This window comes from Canis lupus, chromosome 15, assembly GCF_011100685.1.
Source record: "Canis lupus familiaris isolate Mischka breed German Shepherd chromosome 15, alternate assembly UU_Cfam_GSD_1.0, whole genome shotgun sequence".
NCBI lineage: Eukaryota > Metazoa > Chordata > Mammalia > Carnivora > Canidae > Canis > Canis lupus.
The window spans coordinates 43,705,858-43,732,496 of record NC_049236.1 but is presented as its reverse complement, the minus strand read 5'-3'; the positions used below and the strand labels follow the sequence as shown (position 1 = coordinate 43,732,496).

The 26,639-nt window shown below is 39.7% G+C and overlaps 1 protein-coding gene and 1 long non-coding RNA gene across 6 annotated transcripts in view; one reads left to right on the top strand and one right to left on the bottom strand.

The window, feature by feature from the left end:
* Positions 1-7,349, bottom strand: part of HHIP (hedgehog interacting protein) — a 93,594-nt gene extending 86,245 nt beyond the window's left edge. For 4 of the 5 annotated variants that reach the window (XM_038558889.1, XM_038558890.1, XM_038558888.1 and 1 more), the window contains exons 1-2: positions 6,527-7,349; positions 645-837 (exon numbers count right to left, since the gene is read on the bottom strand). In XM_038558889.1, coding sequence (XP_038414817.1) covers positions 645-837; positions 6,527-6,805 — 472 coding nt within the window. In that variant the 5' untranslated portion in view covers positions 6,806-7,349. Of the gene's footprint in view, positions 1-644; positions 838-6,053; positions 6,136-6,526 lie in introns of those variants that run through there. The other variant, XM_038558891.1, reaches the window with a different exon arrangement.
* LOC119869296 overlaps positions 6,191-26,639 on the top strand; it is a 36,961-nt gene continuing 16,512 nt past the window's right edge. The window contains exon 1 of the long non-coding RNA XR_005370749.1: positions 6,191-7,195. This is a non-coding gene — a long non-coding RNA (uncharacterized LOC119869296). The remainder of the gene's footprint in view (positions 7,196-26,639) is intronic.

Sequence of the window (26,639 nt, the reverse complement as noted above, 5' to 3'; positions counted from 1 at the left end):
TAAGAACTTCTCTAGCTATCCTATCACTTCCTCGCCACACAGCTTTGGTTAAGGCATTTAACTTCTTCCGAGGTTTGGTTATCTTCATTGGTCAAATGGAGAGGACTCCACGTTTCCTACTTGCAGCACAGAGTTTTTGAGGAGCAAATTAGGCATTGTACATGAAGGCATTGTACATGAAGGTGCTTTGTAAGATGTTACTTTGTTTGGATTTCTAATGATACTTTATTCAAGGAAGAAAGACCTTAAGAGTCCAAGTCCAAGTCCGTGGACAATCTGCACTTTTTTATCAGCTAAGTAGAAGAGGAGGCTGTCTTGATATTGATGCTGATGGATGAAGATGACACCAACAAGAAATTTGTACTGAAAATCCAATGTGTGTAAAGATTACCAATGTATTATCGATTTAGCAAATGTAAAACACCTCATCAAAACGAACATACTGTTTGTATACTGAAATAACAGTAATTCTAACAGCAAGGAAATGTTACAACTTTGTAAATGGTTAATTGTGAGGCCAAAACAGGTATATGGGAAGGTGAGAAAATTTTTACCCTCTTAGAAGTGAGCATGTAAGAACAGGTATCTTATAAGGATATTCTGCAGTAGTTTATTTAATTTATCCATTTTATTTTATTTTTTACCTGGAATATGGCTTCGGCAAGTATAAAAGAATTCTTTGCAATAGTCTTTGCAGAGCAGGGGAAGTACAAGGTCTCTTTCCAAGGCTTCTCTTTCAGGTGAGTGAAACAGGCTCTGGGAATATGGAGAGCAAAGTGCACATTTGATTTCCTCCAGTAACTTCCCACATTCTGTGTTGTTGGTCATAGAAAATATCTGAAAGCCATAAATCAGAAACAAACTTCTTTTTAGTCAGGTGACGTTAGGTTTAGTTCTGTTTTGTTTTGTTTTGTTTTGTTTTTGTAATCATATAAGTAGAATCACGTAGTTTAGCCAATGCTGTTGTCTGAAATTACCGTGTCACAAATACAGAATGCTTTAAATAAGGATGTAAGTAAGGTCTCTTGGCCTGGAATGGGGAAGCAGAGGGTAAGGATGCACAAAAGTGCTTCTTACTCTTGCAAATCAAAGTCTATTTATCTTTTGGGGTATGAAAAATTAAATGACAACTGTATTGAGACCCTTTACCATTTTACTCTGCATCAAAGTGTATGGTGACTGATATTTAACTTTAAAACTATAAAACTTTAAAACTCTTTAAAACTTTATCCAACTGCAAGCAAAGCAGTTTTTAAGACATGGTTATTTGGGTCTTAGGTAAAAATATATTTCACTCCTGATATTCCTAATATGATATTCTCAGGGATATTACTGGAATTACATTTCTCTAATTTCAGTTAATTTTCAGTCTACAGATTGCACAGGCAGAGTTTCCTAAAGTGGGGGAAATACCTCCTTTTCATGTTGCATAAAAATAGTATATGAAGCTGAATAAAACTGATTTAAGACCAATTTTTATTATTCATTTTATCTTAGCCAGGAAAAACTTTCTAACTAGCTCCTCAGGTATGTTATATGCATGAATCAACACAGGAGTTTAATAAAAGTGCTTTTGTATAGGATTTAGTGAATTTTAGTAAAACAAGGAATATCTTTATCTTTATCTATACAGTATAATGTCTTTTATTCCAGTAAGACCAATTTGGGAGTTACAAATTCAGTACAGTTAGTAATTGGTTGATAAAGTAGGTCTTGATGTCTAGTACTAACTTAAAAAAATTATTTTAAGAGCTCCTTTAATAAATATAGAAGACAATACCAGCACAATAGTGAGACAATATTTAGACGGCACTGGTTTTTCATAATAAAAAACATAATGGGAATGAATTTTATACCTTTTTTGTTTATGTATCTATATTTATACTTTATTTCTTTAGAACTAGGAACTGAAATTACCATCTGAAACTTCAGATCATTGTTTAAGGCAAATACTTCATTCACAAGGAGATTCTGATCTAAGTAAATGTGTTGGCTTCTATTTTTTAGGATAAACATATTCTAGTTGATCACAAAATTTGGACCTGAAAGAACAAAGCAACTAAAAAATATCATTGAATATAAGCATGCTAAAATGTTAGCATGCAGGGATTGAAAGTTCCTTCTATGTTACCCTATTTCAAAAAAATATATATATATGCAATGTGTTGTAACTCTCTACAACAGTTAGAAAAGTTATTATTAATCACAATTATATTTACATTTTGATTTTTATCAATTTATTTAAATGACAATTGCTTAAATGGTTAAAGTTTTCTAAAAGGAAACATATGCCAGGCACTTAGAATTTGCATTCCAAGAATGTTTTAAATGTCTTTTATTGTCCATACTCTGGCAGACCTCACCAGATCTATTCAATATTAATACTGTTCAACTTTGTTCTGTTTGCTTATCGTATAGCAGTCCACTAAGAACAAAACAACTGCAGGATGCTGAAGCCACCTTTTTTGCTGGCTGAAAAACTGGAATGTAACTACCTTTAGTTTTATGGAGAATATGCATGCTTCCATTTTTTTACAGCTGAAACAAAATGATTCCCATATACTCTCCCAGCTGCTGTCCAGGAAGAGCTTGATTTTAGTACCTAAAGAATTTTCTCTTTTACAATTTTTGGAATGTGTCCTGGCCACAAGATCTCTCATGAAAAGTTTCAGAAATAAGACTCAATAAATTATCTGAAATCAAGTATAATATTATTCTTTGTAGAGTTTCATGCTGTTCTGGCCCAGCAGGATGGTAACATTTTGCTCTGTGTGAGGTCTGCAGTGTAAATACCTATTTGAAGATAGATAGAGCCATCATTCTGGCTTTGGTTTCAATGAACCAATAGTCTTACTGAAGTCAATTAAACTGACTCAGTCCAAGATGCAACACTGTTTTAGACAGATGAGTCTTGGTGTGTGTAGGGAAGTTTTTCTTTTCTCGCCTATGTGCTCCTGTCGATATAGGTCCTTAACTTTATGTCTGACAACATCATCAATCTTAAGAAGAAATTTAAGCTAATTTCCTGCTTCGATTTTAAAAAGCCATATATGAAACCATCAAATTATAGTGGTTTAAACTAAACATACTTTGAAAGTCATGTAAAACTTCGAAACATTATTACAGCATGCCTAGTAATGATTGTGGCTGTTGCTGACTAATTTATAACATCTGGCAGGTCATCCTTTAATCTTTAGCCACAAGAAAGTAAAATCCATAGAAGAAAGGTAAGATAAATACTGAAATACACAGTGAAGCGTGTGGCCTACCACTATAGCTTATCAACAAATAGTAAAATGGGTGACAGAGACCTTCTGTATTTCTCTTTATTTATCAAGTAACTGAACAAAGAAGATAAAAAGGCACCCACATGGGTTCGATGAGCAGACAAAAGGAGAAAATACATGACAGTATATTAAGATGTCGCCTTAAGATCACTTGGTACACAAAAAGTTATTTCTAAAAATCATATGCCTACAAGGTTGTTCAGCTGTTGGGTAGAACACATGCGACTCTGGACTATAGTGCTGGATTATGTCATTAAAGAGTTCAGTTTCAATTTTAGGCTAATATGTAAATAGATCATTGTACTAAGGCAGCTGTTAAAGGGACCCCAGGATGAGTTATTTGTTTAGTTGGATGTGTTCAACAATAGCCTTTGTCCCTGAAAGAGCCAGAGCAAACAAATGATTGTAAAAGGGCACACTTGAAAACAATTACTTTTCACCCATTCCTTGACAGCTTCGCTGTGAAACCACCCAAGGTAGAGAGAGCGTCTATGCCTCTGTGGCTACAAGTTAAGTTTTAGAAATGGGGGTATTTCAGTTGGCTGCAGATTCAGTTTGGCTAATGGGAATTAGATCCTTTTAGCATGTTGTGTTTAGAAGCTGCAAAGATATTGCCAAGACAATATAACCTCCTAAATTTTGGTAGTATTTATTTATAATGGTAGTTAATTATCTCGTTACAATACATAAAATTACTAAAATATACCCCAAAATTAAAATATAAAGGCGTGATACCACGGCCAAAGAATTGAACTCAATGCTAGTTCATTACATTAAAGAAAATGTGTTAGTTCAGAAACTGGATTTAATTGCACAGTTGAGCATGCTCAGTATTCCTACCTCGTTGGCTACTATCTATGAAATTTCTTCCTGTAGGAGAATGCTATGCCTGTACCTTCTTGAAAAGTTGCAGAAATCCTTCTTGGTATTTTTTTTTTTTTCATAAACGAAAACGGGTCCTTTCAAATAGCCATCATCTCTCCTGTACACACATTATGAAATAAGACCCTAACATATATTATAAGCCAGAAAGGCTTAGGGGAAAACAGGGAAACACTGAAGTTTATTATAAAATAACATGTTTTAAAAACTATTAAAACTTGAGAACTAACACAGGTCAAGAATGCACATGCACAGCTATATCACTCTCCTGGTTTGAACAATTTGAGTATTGTTAGTTTATAAAGCACTTGTAATGGAACCAGCAAAGTCTAGTGTACCAAATTTAATTCAGACACATTTTCCAAATGAGTAGGGGTTTGTTGGAGATTGGAAGCACGTAAAACGGAAAGGAATGTGGATAGCTAACGTGGCAGATTTCTTCCTAAAGAATGATTTCTTGAAAAAAAATTTATATAACTCCTCTTAAGGGTTATAACTCCCCTCAGTTCCTCCCCCCACCCCTCCAACTCCCTACTATATTTAGTTAGCAAAGTTTTCATTCCTCATGTTCCTGGAAGAGTTCAGTATTGCAGGGGTCTGCAGATCATTGGTATATTCACAATGCACACTGCAAACAGGGAGACTTAATGGCAAATATTTCTAAACCTTTCTATGAATTTCCTGGTTCCTTTGGGCTCCTGGTAAAACCCTGCAGATGATATGAATGTAGCTTTTTTGTAATTTAATTCAATTACCACACAGGACATTGTTTTGAATCAAATGCTGGAATATCTGTTCCCTGAATCTCAAGACTACTGCTGCATATGGTAAGAATAAAGAGAGAGTTGCAGCTGAAAACCTGCAGCAAGACAGTTCTCACTCATCTGGGAATAGAGGGAGTTGGACAAATGCTCCCTCAAAAGGCATGAACATTTGGACAGAGCTGGGGACTGAAAGAGAATGATGTTCTCTAGTTTCACCCATTAGTGAACCAACTAACAAACACAATGGTGTTGTTGTTATTCTTTTGCCATAAGCAACAGGACTCTGTGTGTGGGCAGCAGTTTAGTGGGGAGGAGGATAAGTCGACCCCTTTTTGTCCTATTGATTTTTTCCTATTTGCATGACTTGAGCAAATTAAATGATGCAATATGGCTTTTTGTTACAAAACAAAGTGAGAGATACCACCCAGACACATATGTTGATTCGTAGGAGCTGTTTACATGAGAATAGAGTGAAATCTACCGTGAACTGAGCATAAAAATTAGATTCAGCCTGGGTATTTTTTTTTTTTTTAAATGCCTGGGCCAGCAAGACTGAAGCACAAGTTTTCCAAGAGTCTCTCAGACCTTGACAACTGCAGTGTTGTAACCGAGGAATTCTTAATTAAACCTAAAATGGGGAAAGGGAGGGGGAGCAAAGACACCTGATTGTTTATTTCACGTGCAGTGATTGTTAATGACGTGATTCTCCACCCCCCCTTGCAGTACAGTGGATAGCACACGTTGCTGCATCCCATGACAAGAAAGATGTTGCAAACTCAAAAATAAGCTTGCCTTTACGCTCAACCAACACTGTTTCATATTTGTTTAAACTTAAGAACACAAGGAAAGTGTAAATGCATGACTCCTTAAACAAATTTCTAGAGCAGATCTTCCTGGACAACTAACCTGACACCGAAAGCCTGAATTTATAATGTTTCAAAACATTACAAACGGAGGCGGAGAACAATCTCAGTTTTAGGTGACAAATATACCCCAGCAAAATCTTTCCCCAGTTTTTCGGGTTCTCAACTGGAGTACCAGGAGTTCCTTTCCGCAGCGTTTAACTATTGTAATGCAAGACAATCCCTTCTGACGGGGCCGGGGGTGGGGGGGGTCTTACCCCAACCGAGCTTCAACATCCTGTAAGATTCAATCCTCTCCCTAACCGAGCACGTGGAGAAAACTGCACAAATCCTGTTACCCTAGAAAAATAAACCGGAAACCACAGCCACCTTAATTTACAGTTGCGCCGCAGCCAATGCCCGATTCGATCCCAAACACAGTGTTAATCGCGATTCTTTCAACTATGTACCCCAGCCCAGAACGCGGGTACCACGGGAGCGTCCCTCTTCTGAGACAGGCAGATTTTGCACAGCATCCCGACCACGGACTCCTGGGGCTGGGGGAGCTCTCTGTGCACCCCAGGGAAACACACAGCTCTGATCACGCCAGCACTCCACAAAAGTCATCCAAAAGGACTCTCTAAACCAGCTTCGCCCTTCTCCCAGCCGCCAGCATCTCCGGAGGCACCGGAACCCGCAGCCAGCCGGCCCGGACGTCAACCTCGCGTCTGTGAGGCGGGTGCGCGCTTACCTTGGTGTCCAGGCGCCCTAGCCCCGGGCTGTCACTCCGCAGGCAGCAGGACAGCCGCGGGTAGAAGCCGCCGCACAGCACCTCTCCCCCACTCAGCAGCTCCAGCTGAGACATCAGCCGCCTGTCTCTCCGTTTCAGGCGCTTCGGGGGGTTCCCATTTAGGCACCTTCGCCTCCTCGCTCCGCTCCCTTCGCTTCTTTCCCCAAACTTAGCATCTCCTTCGAAGAAGCCCAGAGCCACGGCCAACAGCAGCAGCTTAAAGGAGAGCATCTTCAGCATCGTCTGCCCGGAGCGGCAGGGGCTGGGCGCGCGAGGCTGGGGGGGAGCGCCACTGCCCAGCAGGGGCACTAGGGCGCAGCTCCAGGAGGAGGCTGCGGGGGACACTCGAGAGGCAGAGAGCGGTGGCGGGGGCGAAAATAAGTAGAGCGATGCGACTTTGCAAAAAATAAAGGACAAGGCGATGTGTCCGGTGCCTTGGGGGAGTCCGAGGAGCAAGATAAAGTTGTGCGGATGGCACCGTTTGCAGCTGTGCCAGTGTCAGCTGGGTTAGGGGTTTCCTGCCGCGGCTGGCAAGTGGGAGGAGGAGAAGGGGATGGAAAAGGAGGAGGAAGAAGAGGAGGAGAAGACGGCCACAGAGGTTCACTTTTCCGTGTAACGGGAGTTGTTTAGGTGAGACAGTAGCAGGAAGAGAAACGGCGGCGGCGGCGGCGGCGGGGCAGGCGCGGGCAGGGCCAGCGCTGGGCTCCGGATGATGCTGAGGTCTCCTCTGCCGGCGGCTGCAGCTTCTCACGCAGCCTCTCATGTTTCGCTCCCTCTTTTCTTCTTCTTTTTAACTAGCGCGCGGGGAGGTGCTGCCACCGCGCGCCCCTTGACGTCACCGCTCCTCGCGCGCCCCCGCCCGGGCCGGGGGGAGGGGACGGGCGGGGAGGGGAGGGGAGGGGAGGGGGCGGCCCCGGCGCAGGAGCGTCCCCGGGCCCGACGGCCTGGTGGCCGCGGCGGGGCGGGGGCGGGGGCGGGGGCGGGGGCGGGGGCGCGGCCGACCGGGGCTGGACGGAGCGCGCGGGCCTCGCCACGGCGCCCGGCGGGGGGCGTGCGGGGCCCGGGGCGAGGGCGCGGCGCGGAGACGGCTCTTCCGCCCTGTCGCCTCCCCTCAGCCCCCCGCGCTCCCGCTGGGTCAAGGCGGCCCAGCCGAGGCAGGAGAGCGAGCGAGTGAAAGTGGGCCGCGGGAGGTGAGAAGGGGGGGGCCCTCCAGGCTCCCCCGCCCCCGGCCCCCGCCCGCCCCTCGCCCCGCGCGCGGGGAGGACGAGCCCGGCGGGCTGGGGTTGGCGGGAGGGAGTTTTGCGGCCCCTTTCCCGTCTCCTGGCCGCACGGACTCCCCCCAGCCCCCGGATTTTCAACCTGAATTTCGAGTCGGTAAAGAGCTCCTTTGGCTTCTGATTTAGAGGCGGGAGGCCAACGCAAATGCTGCGAGCCGCCGAATAGGTTAAGACGTTCGAAGACTGTTCGAGAAGAAGTTTCCATCCCCGGCCGGGGAGCTGCGCGCTCCCGAAGTGGAGCGGGCGCGCGTGCCTGCGGGGGGCGGAGGGGGCGCGCTCCCGGGGCCCGCCGGTGCGCTGGAGACCTCCCCGAGCGCGGGAGCGCAGGTCCGCCCCGTCAGGTGGAGGAGAGGAGGAGCTGGCCGCGCCTTGCCATCAGCGTTCAGTTTAAACGCGGAGAAAAAAGTCCTGGGGAGACTTCCCCGGGAGTGTAGATACCGAGGCCACTACGGAGGCGTTAGTTCTGGAGGAAGAATTAGTAGCAAGATGCGGGCATCCAGAAGCGGGATGCCCCGCGCATCCCAAGTACCCCAGTACAAACCTTTCCCCAGAGAGACAAAGTCTGTAAGCGTTTCTAAAAACATCTGCACGTTATCGAGAGTGTTGACTTGGTGTTACCGGGATCCCCGCAAGTTGACGCGAGGAGGAGCCAGTACAGGGTCGCACGCTCAATGTGCTTTCTGCCCTTGTGAGCATTTAACAGGGGAGGAGATTTTCTGGTAGGTAGGATTTTGGAGAGCAGATAAGGCAGTTGTCCCATTTTGGCAATGGAAGAATAGTCCCCATATTTGGGTTGGCTTCGCTTCTCGGGTATAAACTTCGCCCGGCCCACGTGAAAGTTGGTGATGGTGGATTAAGCTAATTACTGTTAAAGTGGCCACAGTGCCTAGATAAGGCTGCTTCTGCGCCTTTCGATTTCTGGACCCAGGTTTACCAGTGGAGCGAAGATTTTTCCACGGAAGTGATGACCGATTAGAATAACCAAAAAAAAAAAAAAAAATCTGCTGCGATATTTGGTCCAGTCCTGAGCTCAGTGCAGGTCCGGGATGACATACTTAGCATTTCTCTCAGGGGCTCTTGTATACATGGCTTCTTTATGTGTCCCACAGACTGCCGTATCTGACATTCTTCCTGCATTGAGGACTTTTAATATAAAATAAATCATAGAGCTAAAAGGACTTAAGACTTTAAACTCATTTAATAAACGGGAGAAGACAGACATTCCACCAAGATTAAATCACTTGCATAATCTCATGTAATTAGGTAGCTTAAAAACCAGGACTCGGGGGGCCCAATCTAGGTTGTTTTCCACTATCCAATACTTTATTCCCAAATACCCAATTTTATGTTCTATTTCCAAAATAAAAATCCTTTTAGAATTATATTTCAGTGGTTTCAGCTCCCACTCTAAGTGATGAATTCATCTTAGTAGTTTTGGAACAGGCTTTCCTTATGATTTGTGCTTCGAGACTAAAGACATTGAAAAGGTAAATTAATTTGGTTTTTGAAAATTTTGTGGCTTTTATAATCTGTGACCCTATGGTTTAAGAATAGAGTTTATAAAAGATTACTGAAATGAGATAAACATGTTCTTCCTTGATACATGGGAGCTAGAATTGATCCTATACATTGTTAGTCATGACGGTATCATGACGGTAAATAAATGGAGTCAGTGATGAGATAGCTGAGCTTATTCTCAGTGCCACTGATAAAATTTCCAAAAAGTCTATGAGCAGTGCCATAGAAGTTAACTAACTTCTGATTCTTTCTTTCTTCTTTCTTTCTTTCTTTCTTTCTTTCTTTCTTTCTTTCTTTCTTTCTTTCTTTCTTTCTTCTTTCTTCTTTCTTTCTTTCTTTCTGCAGGGGGGAAGTTGCATAGTTCACATATAGCCAACTTGACAGCAGAATATTTAGGAATCAAAAATTTTGTTTGTTTCTTAAGAGTAATCCTTGAAGGTCCACTTGGATATAGTGAACCATGTGTACACTCGAATGTGAAAATGATCTTCCATCAAAGAAATCTGTCTCTTCAGCGAAATCAACAGAAGTGGTTCAAAGAAGAGACCCTCTATCTGACCAAACTCAGCCAGACAAATTAAATCAGCCTTTTTGAGCAAGGAGTAAAGCTGTGCAAGGGTGGCCTGATCACCCCTTTCTGCCTGCACCAGCACTGACCTGCCCCCTCTAGTTTTGCCCCCTATGTGCAAATCATGCCCTGTACAAGGGCACCTCGCTGAGATAGCCAATGAGACCTGAAATCCTGCCAAGCTCCACTGATCAAGCTCAGTTTATGGGTATAAGGCTGTGTCTACTCAGGCAGTGTGGCTCCTTTTCTAAGTTGTACCAAGGCACTCTGTGTGGGCCGGGGGCAATTCTAACCATACCAGTACCATATCCCAGTTCTACCCAGGATTCCTTACCTCTGACAGAATGAAGACTCTCATGAACAGATTAGGTTTATCGTAAAAGATGAATTATTTGACCCAAATTGAAATTAATTTCATAGATAAAGCTCAAAATATTGCTATGGATATGAATTGTTTATATGTATGTATATGTGTATGTATATATTACTATGGATGTGAATTATATTTGTAGGTATTTTTATGCATAAAAAAGTTATGTGGGTACACATTTCTATGTGTCAAAAATTAGCACAACTTAAACTTAGTAAATGTTGAAAATAAAACTATTTTAGGTATTGGAAATGGATTTCTGGTCTTCACAGAAATACATACTATTACATTTCAACAAATGTGTATTAAGTGCCAGGTACTTATATACATGTATACAGTCATGACAAATAATATACCCTGCTTCTAGATAATTTGTTCTCTAGCAAGGAGGACAAAAGATAAGGTCACAAAATAACTTATGATTTTATAAATTGTGGTGAGGGCTGTGAGACATGCCAAGATGGAGAATAATAAGCACACTTACCTCACATTAAGTGACTGGAGAAAAGTCTCTGTGAAAATGACATTCAGTTGAGACCTGAGGTGAGTTGGTATGAGTTTATGGTGTAATTCCACCTTGACGTTTAAAGTATAGAAGCATTTGAATTCAGAACAGAATATGAGACATTTAAGGGAAAGCACAGAATAAAGACGTAAATAAGAAAGGTGAGAGATTAAATTCATAGTTTAGTTTATAAACTCTAGGTAACTAATGAAGTTATATTCATGTATTTTTCGTTTCCTTTTGCGAGTACCTAGTTCTCATTTTTTGTCTTTCTTTAAATTGTGAGTTTTTATTCAACTTCTAGGGATTATTGTAGTTTGAATGGCCATGCATGATAATGGCCATTGCATCTTACCTAACCAGCACTTAGGTGTTATGTTTTTGTTTTCATTTGTGCCTGTTGATAACTGTCAAGATTTTTTTCATTTGTGGAGTTAAATATCCATGAGATTTTAAGCTCTGTGAGGGTAGGAATTATATTTCCTTCTTGTTTGGCTTCCCAGCGAAGAGTCTTATCAGTGTTATACATTTCATACTCATCAACCTACTCATACAGTGTCATACGCCAGCCTCACCGTGCCAGGACCAGTCTCTTCGTAAATTCTGCTGGCTGACCAGTCTTGCTCGACTTAATACTTTTAAAGGTTTAAAATGGAAAAATATTTGGATTATAAAAAATCCAAGTTGTTAAACAGAAGGGAGCGCACAACTTAAAGCACACTATCATGAAAGAATTTCAGGAGATGCCACTACAAAGTGTGGCTCCATGGAGGAAAGGCAGCCAACAAAGCCAAAGAAAATCACATAGCTTTTTAAAATTAAAGATTCGTTATAGTTCAAGCACACTGATTCAATGGTAGGGCTGCTAATAATGGTTTTTCTACAGTTATTCAGTCTTCCTTTCAAAAATTGGCACTCTGCTCTGGGCACTGGGCATTTAGTAGTCAACAGTGATTCTCTTGGGAGCTTGTATGCTACTGGAGAAGGCAGTAGATAACAAATGGATAGAAAGTATGCCATGAGGTGATGTGTGCTATAGAGGAAAGGGATTATGGGGAAAGACAAGGCAGGAGTTGAGAGAAATAATAATTAGGAAAGTCAGGAAATAATAGGAAAGATGTCTTCAGAGGCATGGGCAGAGACTTGAAGTAGTGAGCCACATCCGCGCAGATGTCTACAAGCATAGGGAACGGCAAGTCAAAGACCAGGAAGCAAGCATGCTTGGTATGTCTAAGGATTAGCAAAGAGACCAGTATGGCTGGAACAGAGTGGGTGACAGAGGAAATGACGAGAAGTAGCAAGGGCAGGGCAGACATCACACAGGGTTTTGTAAGCTGTGTTTCAGACTTTGGCTTTTACTCTGAATGAATGATTATCTCTGGGGGTCCTCATCAGAGGTAAAGAAACTGCTGGTTATTTCCTGTATCTACAGAATGAATTAAATATAAGGCATTGGTTAAATGGGTGTCAGGAAACTGAAAAAAGCAAAAAGGGAGCACTGAAGTAAAAACAGTAACTGCAGGGAGCAGCTCCCATCCTTAGGGAGTGAGGAACAAAAGAGGAATTGGGGTTTACAGAACTCAGAAGCTGACCTCTTTATCCATTCATCTTTCGATGGACTGTGTATACAATGGAATATTACTCAGCCATTAGAAACGACAAATACTAATTGCTTCGCGGTGGAGGGACCTGGAGGGTATTATGCTGAGTGAAATAAGTCAATCAGAAATGGACAAACATTATATGGTCTCATTCATTTGGAGAATATAAAAATTAGTGAAAGGGAAAGGAGAGAAAATGAGTGAAAATATAAGTGAGGGTGACAAAACATGACAGACACCTAACTCTGGGAAATGAACAAGGGGTAGTGGAAGGGGAGGTGGAGGGGGGCTTGGGGTGACTGGGTGATGGGCACTGAGGGGGACACTTAGCGGGATGAGCACTGGGTGTTATGCTATATGTTGGCAAATTGAACTCCAGTAAAAAAAATTAAAAAAAAAAAAAAGAAGCTGACCTCTGAGATCCTGAGGGCACCTTGGAGATAGGGCTGCTGCCCAGCTCCATGGGGGGTACCATCCAGAATGGTGAAATGAGGTTGGTTCTGGGAGTGCTAGAAGAAAGCTGGGGACTGGAGCCGCATGCCACTAACAGGATGTATTTGTTTTGTAAGGCTGCCATCACGAAGTACCACAAACTAGGTGGTTTAAAACAACCAGCTCTGGAAAGCTGTAAGTCTGAAATCTAAGTGTTAGCAATGTGCCACTTGTAAGGGCTATGAGGGAGAATCTGTTCTGCACCTCTCTCCTAGTTCTCATAGGCCCAGGAGTTCTTTTCCTTGGTTTGTAGATGGACTTCCCTTTATGTCCTCATAGCATATCCCTATGTCCATATCTGTCTGTGTGTCCATATTGCTCCTTTTTATAAAACACCAGTCCCTGGATGAAGGTCCACCTCTTCTTGATCATCTGCAAAGACCTTATTTGAAAATAAGGGCACATTCATAGATACTGGGGAGTAAGCCTTTAATATCTTTTGAGGGGGGACACAATTCAGTGCACAACACAATATAAAGAAAGGGTCATTGCCAGGAGGATGCAGACAGGAACATGCATCCTTCCTGCCATCCTTTTTTTTTTTTTTTTAAGATTTTTTTTATTCATGAGACACACACACACACAGAGGCAGAGACACAGGCGGAGGGAGAAGCAGGCTCCATGCAGGGAGCCTGACGTGGGACTTGATCCCGAGACTCCAGTATCACACCCTGGGCTGAAGGCGGTGCTAAACCTCTGAGCCACTCGGGCTGCTCTCCTGCCATCCTTTTACCTTCGATAGCCATGTATAACTTCTGACTCCCCCCAAACTTAACTATTAATATAGCCTATTGTGACTAGAAGCCTTACCAATAACATAAACACTCAATTAGCACATATTTTGTATGTTATATGCATTTTATGCTGTATTCTATTTATGCTTATTCTTATAAGCAAGAGAAAATACAGTACTGTATTGTTTTCACTGAAAAAAAAATCAGTGTGTAAGTGGACCTGCACAGTTTCAGCCCATGTTGTTCAAGAGTCAGCTGCATTGCCTAAATGTCCTTTTATTATGTAGAATCTGTAGTAATGTCACCTCTCTCATTTCTGATATTGATAATTTGTGTCTCTGTCTTGCTTCAGCGTAATCAATGTGGCTGAAAATTTATCAATTTTATTGGTTTTCTCAAAGAATCAGACTTTGGTTTCATTGATTTTTCTCCATTACTTTGTTGTTATTTGATTTCCCCTTTGATCTTTATTTTTTACTCTGTTTTGCTTACTTTGGGTTTTTATTTGCTCTGATTTTGCTGGTTGCTTAAAATGGAATCTGAAGTCATTAATTTGGGACCTCTCTCTCTAAATGTATGCATCTAGCACTATACATTTCCCTCTTTGTACTGCTTTAACCACATGCTACAAATTTTAAAATGCTACGTTTTCAGTTTCAATCAGTTCAAAATACTTTCCATTATTTCTTTTGAGTCTTTTTTTTTTTTTTTTAAGATTTTAATTTATTTATTCATGAGAGACACAGAGAGAGAGGCAGAGTGAGAAGCAGGCTCCTCGCAGGGAGCCTGATGTGGGACCTGATCCCAGGACTCCAGGATCACACCATGGGCTGAAGGCAGGCGCTTAACCGCTGAGCCACCCAGGCATCCCTACTTTTGAGTCTTTGAATCAGAGGTTATTTAAAATTTTTTATTTCGTTTCCAAATATTTGTGATATTTTTGAGGCCTTTCTGACATTGATTCATATTCAATTACATTGTAGTGAGAGGATATAATATGCACAAACTGATTATTTTAAAAAAATCTTGAGACTTTTTATGGGTAGAACAATGTCTATCTTGGTAAACATTCTGTGTAAAATTGAAAACAATGTATATTTTGGGTGGAGTGTTGCATCAATGTTTATCAGGTTGATTTAGTAGATAGTGTTGTTCAGTGTTTTGCCTCCTTACTAATTTTCTGTCTACATGTTCTATTGGTCATTGAGAGACAGAAATATTGACATTTCTGACTATGGTAAGAATTTTTATGTTTCTTCTTACAGTTCTATCAGTCTTTGTTTCATATATTTTCAAGTTCTGTTAACTGAGTGTATAAATATTTAAGATTGTTATGTCTCGGGATCCCTGGGTGGCGCGGCGGTTTGGCGCCTGCCTTTGGCCCGGGGCGCGATCCTGGGGACCCGGGATCGAGTCCCGCGTCGGGCTCCCGGTGCATGGAGCCTGCTTCTCCCTCTGCCTGTGTCTCTGCCTCTCTCTCTCTCTCTGTGACTATCATAAATAAATAAAAAAAAAAAATTAAAAAAAAAATTGTTATGTCTCTCTGATGAATCATCCCCTTTGTCATTATGAAATGTCCTTTATCTTTGGGAATGATCTTTGCTCTAATATGTACTTTATTACTAATACAACCACTCTTTTTTTTTCTTTTGATTAGTATTAATAGGCTTTCCCCCATCCTATTGTTTTTACTTTATTTCTGTCTTTATATTTAAGGTGCATTTATTGTAGGCAGCATATAGTTGAGTTTTGTTTATTTTTGCCAATAAGGCAAACTATGACTTTTATTTGAGGTGTTTAGACCCTTTATATTTGATTTAAGTACTGATTCAGTTTGGTTTAAAATCCTTTACCTTACTATTTGCTTTTTATTTGTTCTATTTATTCTTTATTTGCTTGTTATTCTTTTTCTCTTTTTTTAGATTGAGTATTTTTATTTATTCCCTGCAGGGAGATTTGAAAATAAGAATAAAAGTTTTATCTTCACACATATACCATTTCTGATGCTTTTCATTCCTTAACATAGATCCAGATTTTTATCTGGCATGATTTTGCTTGTGTCTGAAGAACATGTCTTTTTTTTTTTTTTTTTATGATAGTCACACACAGAGAGAGAGAGAGAGAGGCAGAGACATAGGCAGAGGGAGAAGCAGGCTCCATGCACCGGGAGCCCGATGTGGGATTCGATCCCGGGTCTCCAGGATCGCACCCTGGGCCAAAGGCAGGCGCCAAACTGCTGCGCCACCCAGGGATCCCCTGAAGAACATGTCTTAACAGTTTTTTTAAATAAGGGTCTAATTGTGATTATTTAATTTTTAGTTTTGGGCTGTCTGGAAAAATCTTTCTTGTGCCTTGGTTTTTGAGAGGTATTTGTGCTGGGTATAGAATTTGGGGCTGACTATTCCACCCCTCACTGCCAGTACTTTAAAGATACTGTTTTACTGTCTTAATTTTATTTTCCAACAAGAACTCATTCTCATTCTTAACTATCTACTTTTGTATATTATGTGTCTTTTTTCTCTGGTTGCTTGTCACATTTTCCCCTTTTTTAGTGAGTTTTAGCTCTTTAATTGTAATATATCTTGGTGTAGTTTTCTTCATAGTTCTTGTGTTTGGGGTTTGTTGAGATTCTTAGATTTGTTGGTCTACAGTTTCATCAAATTTGGAAAAATTTCTGTCCATTATGTCTTCCAATATCCAACCCCCCTCCTCTGGGAATTCTAATTATATGTATATTAGACCAGTTGTATTCTACAGCTTATTGGTGCACCTTTATTTTATTTTATTTTATTTTATTTTATTTTATTTTATTTTATTTTTAGTCTTTATTCTCTCTGTATTTTATGTTAGGTGAATTCTATATATTTAAGTTTACTAGTCTTTAATTCTGCAATGTGTAAACTGCTATTTATCCCATCCCAGATATTTTTTATTTCAGGCATTACACTTTTCATCTCAAAAAGTTTGATTTCAGCCTTCTTTTTTTTTTTTTTTTTTTCAGCCTTCTTAATATTTTCAAGTTTGTAGAGGAAAGATTGAGCAGGTAAAGTACTTTCTTGAACATATGCAATATAGTTGCACAACTGTTTTGATGTCATTGTTTGACAATTCTATCATCTGTGGCCACTTTCTGGAACTGTGTTTACTTAGTGATTTTTGTCTTTGTTATGGTTTATATTATCCAATTTCTTTGCATGCCTGCTAGTTTTTTATTTAATCCCAAATATTTTTTACCTTGTTAGATGCTTAATATTCCTATAAACATTCTTGAGCTTTGCTCTGAAGTACAGTTAAATGACTTGTTAACAGTTTGATCTTTTTAAGCTTGCTTTTAAACAGTGTTAGGTGAAGCTAGAATTACCTTCAATCTAAGGCTAATTTTCTCCACTACTGAAGTGATATCATTGTAGATGCTCTTTCTGATTTTCCTTTCATTATGAAGTTTGTAGCTATTTGGAGCATGTACTATTCTTGGACTTGTCTGAGTTCTAGGTATCTGCTCCTTTCAAGTGGTTCTTTCCCTTTCCTCTGGCAATTTCCCCATAGTCATATGCTACTAAAAACCCAGCTGAAGACTTGAGGGGTATCCTCTATGGATTTGCAAAGCTCTCTTTCTGTGCAGCTGTCTCATCTCTGGGACTTGGCGTTTTGAACTCCACCTCTTGGCCTCTCTAGATTCCATGTGTCTTTTCTGTCAACTCAAGGCTATTGCCTGCTTCTGTTTGGATTCCCTCCCCGGCACTGCAGCCTGGAAATTCTGTCTAGGCAGTATGATGGGGATAGTCAGAGAGCTCACCTAGCTCTCAGAGATCAACATTCTCTACTTACTTAGTTGATATACAATACCTGAATATCTTGTCTGGTATTTTCGTTTTCATGGTTATAACATTATAATATTACCTGTTGAGTTGTTTCAGGTGGTACAGTGAATCTGGTCCCTCTTACTCCATCTTGGTTAGAAGCAGGCATCCAATGGTATCTTTTTTGTGTGTGAAAAAGTTTTTGATGACCAATTTTTTGATTTAGAAAATAATGGTAACCAAGTTAGTGGAAGATTCATTTCAGTTTCTTATTGCCAGCCAATGTTCATGTCTTTCTTCCTCCTTAGACCTATAGCTTTATATAATCTGTACCCTCATGAAGTAATTGGCAAGAGTTTATTTCAGTCTTTTACCATTTTTGCTCTTCATTATAGCTAATGATCCTAACTGTATTTCTCCTTCTATCAAGCCCTTTTAGCTCTGTCTACCATCTTTTTTGTTCAGACTCATGCCAGACCTTCTTCCTGGCTCTGTTATTACCCTGGGGAACCCTGACTCTCAGAATGTTTTTCCTGTATGCTCCAACAGCAGCAGTTATTTATTTTGTTTATGCTGAACAGTGTATTAAATTTATTTAGAAAACACACAAAAAAAACTTCGCTTACTTTTTTTTTTTTTTTTTCTGCCTAGAGGGTAACACCTGGCTGCTGTGTATTCTGAATATAAGGATGAGGAAATAGCAGACTTTAAGTACATGCTTCTGTTTTCAGCCCTCTGTTATACTCTGCTGCCATCACACCTGGCATCCTTGAGTCAATAACCCCTCATAAGTTCTAAAAGGCAGGATGGCCCCTTCGTTGGCTGCAGCCTCTTTCTATTTATTCTGGACTGTGTCTTTTCCTAGCCTACTTAACTTTTCCTCTCACTTTCCACCTCCCATAACTGTGTTGAAATAGTTCATCCATTGGTAACTCCCTCATGTCCTTCTTCCTGCTCTGTGTTTACCTCTTCCTTTTAAACTGATATATTCTAATTTTAATGGGTTCTGAGGAATGAGGGGAAACGAATTCATATGCTCAGTTTGTAATCTTGAACGGGCACCGATTGCTGTTTAGTTACTAAAGCTAAGGATTAGTTTTTGTTACTTATAGGTCTTTCACACTACTGACCAATTCCTTTCCCTGAAGCTGTGTCTTTCCTTATTTTAGTAACTCCAATCTCAAATGATTTTCCTTTTATTTACCTGGATTCTACTCCTCAGTCTTCACTTCCTTTCTACACCTCTTACATGTTTCTATACCCTGGACTTACATTCTTGATCCTCTGCTCTGCCGAGTATACCTGTTGAACACTTGCACTTTGATATTTCAAACTCAGCACACCCCACCCAGACCTGTCAACTTCACTCCTAAATCTGCTCCTCATCTGTACCTTCTACTTTGGTGAACAGCACTTCTATACCTCTAATCACTAAGCCAGAAACCTAGGAGCCATCTGTCCTCCCTCTTTCAAATACAACATCTTGCCTGTAACATCTTGCCTCTATCCCTTTACCTTCTGCCTCTTTTATTGCCATTATTCTTAATTTTTACTATAGGAAAATTTAATCATGGTAAAATGTGTCTATCACTCAGTTTCAACAATCACCAGAAGTTGGCTAATATTGTTTCATTTCTATTCCCTTCTTATTTTGTCCTTCCGCTGGATTATTTTAAAACAAGTACCAGGTTGTCATTTCATTTATCAGTAAAAAATTCAGTTCATTTCTAAAGGGAAAAGATTTTTTAAAACCTAGGCACAACACCTTTATCATCATAAAATAATAACATTTCCTTAATAATATATTTATATATCCAGTAAGTGTTTATATTTCCTGGGTTGTCTTATAGTTTCTTGTTTTTACAGTAGATCGGTTCAAATCTGAAACTAAGCAAGTACCACACATTGCATTTGCTTTATATTTCTTTATCGAGTCTCATTTAGTTTAGAGATTCTTCCTCCTTTTTGTTTTTCCTTTCTATTTGTTTGCTGAATGAATCAGGTCATCTTTCCTATAGAATTTCCCACATTGTGGATTTTTCTGATTGTATCCTCATGGTATCTTTAAAGATATTTCTCTATCTCTATAATGTCTATAAACTCATATTTAGATCTAGAAGCTTGATTAGAATTTTTGTAAGAATGCTCTATGGATGGTTACTATTTCGTCATTTCAGGGGGCATATAATAAACAAGCTTCTTTTTTTTGTTTTTTGTTTTTGTTTTTTTAATAAATTAATTTTATATTGGTGTTCAACTTACCAACATACAGAATAACACCCAGTGCTCATCCCGTCAAGTGTCCCCCTCAGTGCCCATCACCCACTCACCCCCACCCCCCACCCTCCTCCCATTCCACCACCCCTAGCTCGTTTCCCAGAGTTAGGAGTCTTTATGTTCTGTCTCCCTTTCTGATATTTCCCACACATTTCTTCTCCCTTCCCTTATATTCCCTTTCACTATTATTTATATTCCCCAAATGAATGAGAACATACACTGTTTGTCCTTCTCCGATTGACTTACTTCACTCAGCAGAATACCCTCCAGTTCCATCCACGTTGAAGCAAATGGTGGGTATTTGTCGTTTCTAATGGCTGAGTAAAATTCCATTGTATACATAGACCACATCTTCTTTATCCATTCATCTTTCGATGGACACCGAGGCTCCTTCCACAGTTTGGTTATTGTGGACATTGCTGCTAGAAACATCGGGGTGAAGGTGTCCCGGCGTATCATTGCATCTGAATCTTTGGGGTAAATCCCCAACAGTGCAATTGCTGGGTCGTAGGGCAGGTCTATTTTTAACTCTTTGAGGAACCTCCACACAGTTTTCCAGAGTGGCTGCACCAGTTCACATTCCCACCAACAGTGTAAGAGGGTTCCCTTTTCTCCGCATCCTCTCCAACATTTGTTGTTTCCTGCCTTGTTAATTTGCCCCATTCTCACTGGTGTGAGGTGGTATCTCATTGTGGTTTTGATTTGTATTTCCCTGATGGCAGGTGATGCAGAGCATTTTCGTGGCTTAGTGTGTTATCACACTAATCCAGCCTTTAAAAAAATCCCTATAGTGTTTCATCTAGTGGTTTCTCCAGTTATTGATAAGTATTGTGTCGGTCCATTATTTATTAGGAACCCATCATTTCTTACCAGATTTACTTCAACAATTTCTTAAGGTTTCTACACTTATAATTTCTTTCTCTAACTTGTCTTCTTTATACCCACTGCGACTAAATGGATTTTTGTATGCTACAAATAATTTCATATGATTCCCCTGGATAAAATTCTTCAGTAAATTTTTAGTGAATTCAGAATAAAATCTATAGTAAGATACACAAAAGACTTTACCTCTGGTCCCTGCTCCATTTATATTCCATTTATATTTAATTTATTCATAATTAATTTTAGTTATTTTGCTACATATCATTTGTTGTAAAACAACTTTTAAAAAACCACAGGTTAATTAGGTCTTTTTTCTTATACATTACACATTATACTTACTTATTTAATTTAACTGAATAAAGTTTTATTGCTATATATAAATTCCCTAAGAGCAGGAGCACCAGTTAGCAGATGGCATTTACATGTGTTTCTTTACAGATAGTTGACCTTTACTAAATACATACAGTTGATTCTTAATCATGTTGAATCACTGATGGAATGATGGAATCATGTCGGAGTCAGATGGATTCTTTTTGATTTTTAAAGATTTATTTATTTATTTATTCATGATAGACAGAGAGAGAGAGAGAGGTAGAGACACAAGCAGGCTCCATGCTGGGAGCCCGACGTGGGACTCTATCCTGGCACTCCAGGGTCGCCCCCCGCCCCCCCCCTCCGGACCAAAGGCAGGCGCTAAACCGCGGAGCCACCCAGGGATCCCCCAGGTGGATTCTATCTGCAGCATTCACGGTACTTCATCACAGCTGCAAGGACTGTAACCTGCCTTTATCACCAGGCTCTTTTATGTAGCCAGCTCCACATCTAATTTTTTTTTTTTTTTTGTCTCCAAAAACTTTGCTCATGTGCCCTTGAAAATCCTCAATTCACTGATTTGCTCTCTGCTCATTGAATGGAGTAGGTCTCAGAGAGAGGGACTATTAGAACGGAGGTCCATGGGTGCCTGCAACAGGAGTTTCTTGCATATATTTCTCATGATGGCTAGAAGTAGAAGTTATGTCTCTTGGAATTGTTACTGATTCAAACTTATTTTTATTTTTTAAAGATTTTATTTATTTATTCATAGACAGAGAGAGAGAGAGAGAGAGAGAGAGAGAGAGAGAGAGGCAGAGACACAGGCAGAGGGAGAAGCAGGCTCCATGCAGGGAGCCCGACGTGGGACTTGATCCCAGGTCTCCGGGATCATGCCCTGGGCTGCAGGCGGCGCTAAACCGCTACACCACCGGGGCTGCCCTCAAACTTATTTTTAAAAAGCAGTTTTATTTAACGGTAGTGACTTAAAGTGTTATTTTTATAGTATATGCTAGACTTTTTCTTTAGTAAATGTCAATTTCTTAAAATACCTGAATCAGCTGCAGTGTTATAATTTGCTAATACATTTTACTTCAATGGAATTGGAAGGGTGAGCTAATGGGACCAGAGGGTGTTCAGAAATGGTACTTAATTATAAAATAATGGAAAATAGTCTACATCATGAAATGACCTCATAAACAGAATTACAACTGAGATGATTCAGTAATTAATGATTACATCAAGTAAATTAACTCATTTGTATCTCAACCCTACGTAAATGATGTAAAAAAGTATAATACCTTAACTATGTAGACAATTAATAAAATATGTAAGACATTATAAATCCACAGAATTGAAAGCCCACACAGCTATAGAATTCTTTTTGTGTGCATTAGGTGTTTTGGAAACTTGAGCATTAATTTTCTGGCTTTGACTCATATCAAGACCACCCTGTAGCAAAATTTAATTCGTCAATGAGTATCTATTTATCATTTAGCTAAATGTTTGGCAACTAAGCCACCAAAATAACATATGCAAATGAACTTTACTAATTATTGAATGAAAACATGCTCTATTTCTAGATGTGTTTAATTCAAGAGTAATGTAAAAATACTAAGACTTACTTATTCAAAACAGGCTACCTTAATCAAGATGAAGACCTAATTCTCAAAGATGCCAAGCTGTGTACAATTTTCTCAATTTGACAATCTGGCAAAACATTTCTTTAGAAATGAGAAATATGAATCTAATTAAATCAAAGTTAAATATGTAATCATTTAAACATTTTCAAGTAAACATTTAAAACATTATTTATCTTAAACATAATTGTCCTGGAGAAAATTTATGTTATAGAAACCTTTATCATATAGTTTAAAATGTGGATTTGCAGTAGTCTTGTGGTTATTGGTCTGGACGGGGACAGATACATTTATTTGTAAAAAAATGTTCTAACTAAAACAAAAACTTAGCATTTAAATTTTAGGGCCAAAGAAATCATTACATCTAAGGCAACAATATATCAAAATTTGATAGAATATGATATAGTTAAAAAATTATTTGTGTGGGGTGGTTTGAGACCACAAATTTGGCCTTATTCTAAAATTCATGAATTGCATGTACCCTTTTATTTTCAAAATGGGTGGTTTACTCATCAAAGAAATCCTTCAGTTCTTTGTTGGAAATGTGTCTAAATGTTATGTCCTGGCCAAGGGCATGAAGTTCTGCAAACATTTTCACTTATTAATAATTATAAACACCTGGGCATTTTGTAGACATTACAGATATTTTTACATGCACAAATTTAGAATAAATGTTGGATGAGAAAGAAAGCTTTCTAACTTTAAAATCTATTTGTATTTCATAAGACCATAGGTTCCACAAGATTCAATCTTTTGGTGTTTTGGTTTGTTTACCTTACATAAAATGTGATTTTTCTATTTAAAATATCTGAAATATATATTCTCAAATATCAACTAGTTTTTGAAATATGTTTGGATAATTTAAGTGTAAATTAACCCAAATGTCAGGATTTCATATCCTTTAAAACAGATGACTTTTCCCCCCCTTTTTGGTAAAGAAATGGAGAATTGTGGGTTTATTCTTGGGAGCATGAATTTAAAACATACTGAGCTAGACTTCATTTTCCTATGAAAAATAATTCTATTTTAATCATCAAATGTACATTGTTTATTGCTTTTAAAGAATAACTTAACATGAGGAAGAATACGCACCTGAGGAAGTGTAATTTTATTTTACTCCTGAAGAAGTGAGAGGCTCTGCATGTGAAACCAACACAAAGGCCAGCAGTACACATGGAGATAGTCCTAAAATGAAGTCTTTACTCACAGGAAAAGAAACGTTTAAAAGTGTGTTGATCTTGTGAAGTATGGATATTGATTCAGTGTCTCTTCAGGAAAAACTTAGATCATATTTCTGAAGTTTTTGTTACATTCTGTAAAATTTTAACCCATTATCTCATTTCTTTAAAAACTAGGATTTTCCTCTTTCTTCATCTTTGGTGAGACATAATGAATTTCTCCATTCCTTATGTGCTATTCTATGTATACAGATGAGTGGCTATTTTTTCATATTGGTTCTTCTAAGAGCTTTCTCTCTTTAACTGCCTATGTGACATTGCTTTCTAGTCCATTTGATCAATTACTCTTGTGAAATCAAAGTTTCTTGAAGCAAAGAGTTGTATTTGAGCTATATTTATGCCGGGCACAGCAGTAAGTGTTTTGCATCTATCATCTCATTTAATCATTATAGCAACCCCACACTGAAATAAATACATTTTACATGAAAGAAACAAAAACTCAGTGACCTGAGGATAATTTCTAATGGCCATATACCTGGTAAATCACAGAGCTATGGTACAAACACAGACATGTCCAAAGACCATGTTCATGATGGTGCTTCCAAAAGAGCTTGTGGTTTGTATTATCATTTTATACTAAACACAGATGTCCCAGTATGGTGCTTATCTTCTCATTATTGATGTGAGACTACGTCTTTCTGTATATGCACAGCTGAGGATTCTTGGTACTTATTTTCATCACATGTTTTTAAAGTCTGAAGCTCATTGCAGATATAAGTTCTTGGTCATTGTGAAACAAATAACACAACTTGTTTCTCTAATTCTCCTTGTTTCCACTGACCCCTTTCTTTACTTCATGTCCTCTACCTCCTCTGGAGCTAATACCCTGTGCTTTGTCATCACCTCTGGTTTGATATTTTTTCATTTGACTACATCTTCTCTATTAATTATATATGCTTTGTGATAATATCATTACAAACTTAAAACATATTTATTACCTCATAGTTTCTATGTGTTAGGAGTACAGACTCAGCTTTAGGGTCTCTCAGTGTTGCCAAAAAGGTGTTGACTGGGGATCCAGTCTAAACTGAGGCAAGACTGGAGAAGGATCTGTTTTTAAGCTCATGTGATTGTTGGCAGATTGCAGTTTTTTACAGGCTGTTGGATTGAAAGCCTTAGTTTCAGGGCTTTTGGGTGGCTCAGTCAGTTAAGTGTCTGCTTTTGGCTCAGGTCATGATCCCAGGGTCCTGGGATCGAGCCCTGAGTCGTGTGGAGGCCGAGAAAATTAGGGCCATTCAAGTTTAACATTGGCACGAGTATAGCCATTGTAGCTTCGGCAGCCATCTCAGGCCACTGTGACCAGGCCACTGTGACCAGGAACTGAACTCTACCTTACCTTGGCTACAGAAAAAAACCACAAAGCATGCCCTTATGGGAATAAGGAAGCAAGAGCTTGTGAGACCTCTTTACTGGAGATTCTCACACCCCCACCTTACCCTTAGACCAGCCCATAAAAACCCAGCTGTAACCCATCTCAGGGTCCAAGTCCCTGCTCCGCTGTGTCGGGTATACTTGGACCCAATCTCGAGCTTGTTAATAAACCCTCATGTACTTGAATCAGTGTCGGCTCCTTAGTGGTTTTCTCGGATTCGCAATCTTGGGCACAACAAGTTGGGCTCCCTGCTTGGCGGGAAGCCTATTTCTCCCTCTCCCTCTGCCATTCCTCCTGCTTATGATCTTTGGCTCTCTCTCTCTCTCTCTGTCAAATAAATAAATAAAATCTTTACAAAAATAAAAATGGGTGATGGGCACTGAGGGGGCACTTGATGGGATGAGCACTGTGTTATACTATATGTTGGCAAATTGAACTCCAATAAAAATATATATATAAAAGATATGTATATAAAAGATAAACATGGTCATGTAAAAAAACGAACAAAAAAACAAAAAAAGAAAGAGAGGAAGCCTTAGTTTCTTGTTGACTGCTGGCAAGAGGACATTTTCAGTTACTTATTACATGGCCCTTGACATGAGTGCATGGTTCAGCTCACAATGTGGCAGCTTGCTTCTTCAAACTTGCAAAGAAGACAAGGTTCCTCTTAAGATGGCCATTATAGTCTTGTGTAATGTAATCATGTTCATCTTGTTACCTTTGCTGTATTCTATTGGTTAGAAGCAATTGATAGGTCCTACTTACTCTCAAGTGAAGAGAATCACACAAAAGTGTGAGCACTGGGAGGTGAGCATCATGGGGGTCACCCTAGGGTCTGCTTGTCCTCTTGTCCTCAAGGCTTCCTGCTTAACTATTTCTGCCCTGTTCTACCTCATTTGGTGCTCTAGGCCATTGATCTCTTTTCTTTTAAAAATTTATTTATGATAGTCATAGAGAGGGAGGGAGGCAGAGAGATAAGCAGGCTCCATGCACTGGGAGCCCGACGTGGGATTCAATCCTGGGTCTCCAGGATCGTGCCCTGGGCCAAAGGCAGGTGCCAAACCGCTGCACCACCCAGGGATCCCCTCTCTTCTTTCTCTTGATAAATCAGTTTCCTCCTATTTTTACCTCTCTCATTATCCTCCTTAGATTAGATTCCTTGCTCCTGTGGTAGTTCAACTATCTTGCTAATGATTCCCTTGACCTTTTGCCTATTGGCCACATTCACCTGAAAAGCCTTCAACTCTAGGTTATCCCAATAATCCCTCTCCCCCAGTCTAAACTCAAATGGCACTACTATAAAATTCATGCTCACAAATTCAACTTGGTTCTCAACAGTGCTCAGCAATTTTACCCAGCTTCCCAACTCAGTTTGCTTTCCCTCTTTCCATAACAACTATTCCAAACTTTCTTCACTCTCCTGAAATCTCCAAGTCTCACTTCCCTCATCTCTTTATTATCAGCATAACAACTACCTCCTGTATTTTGCAT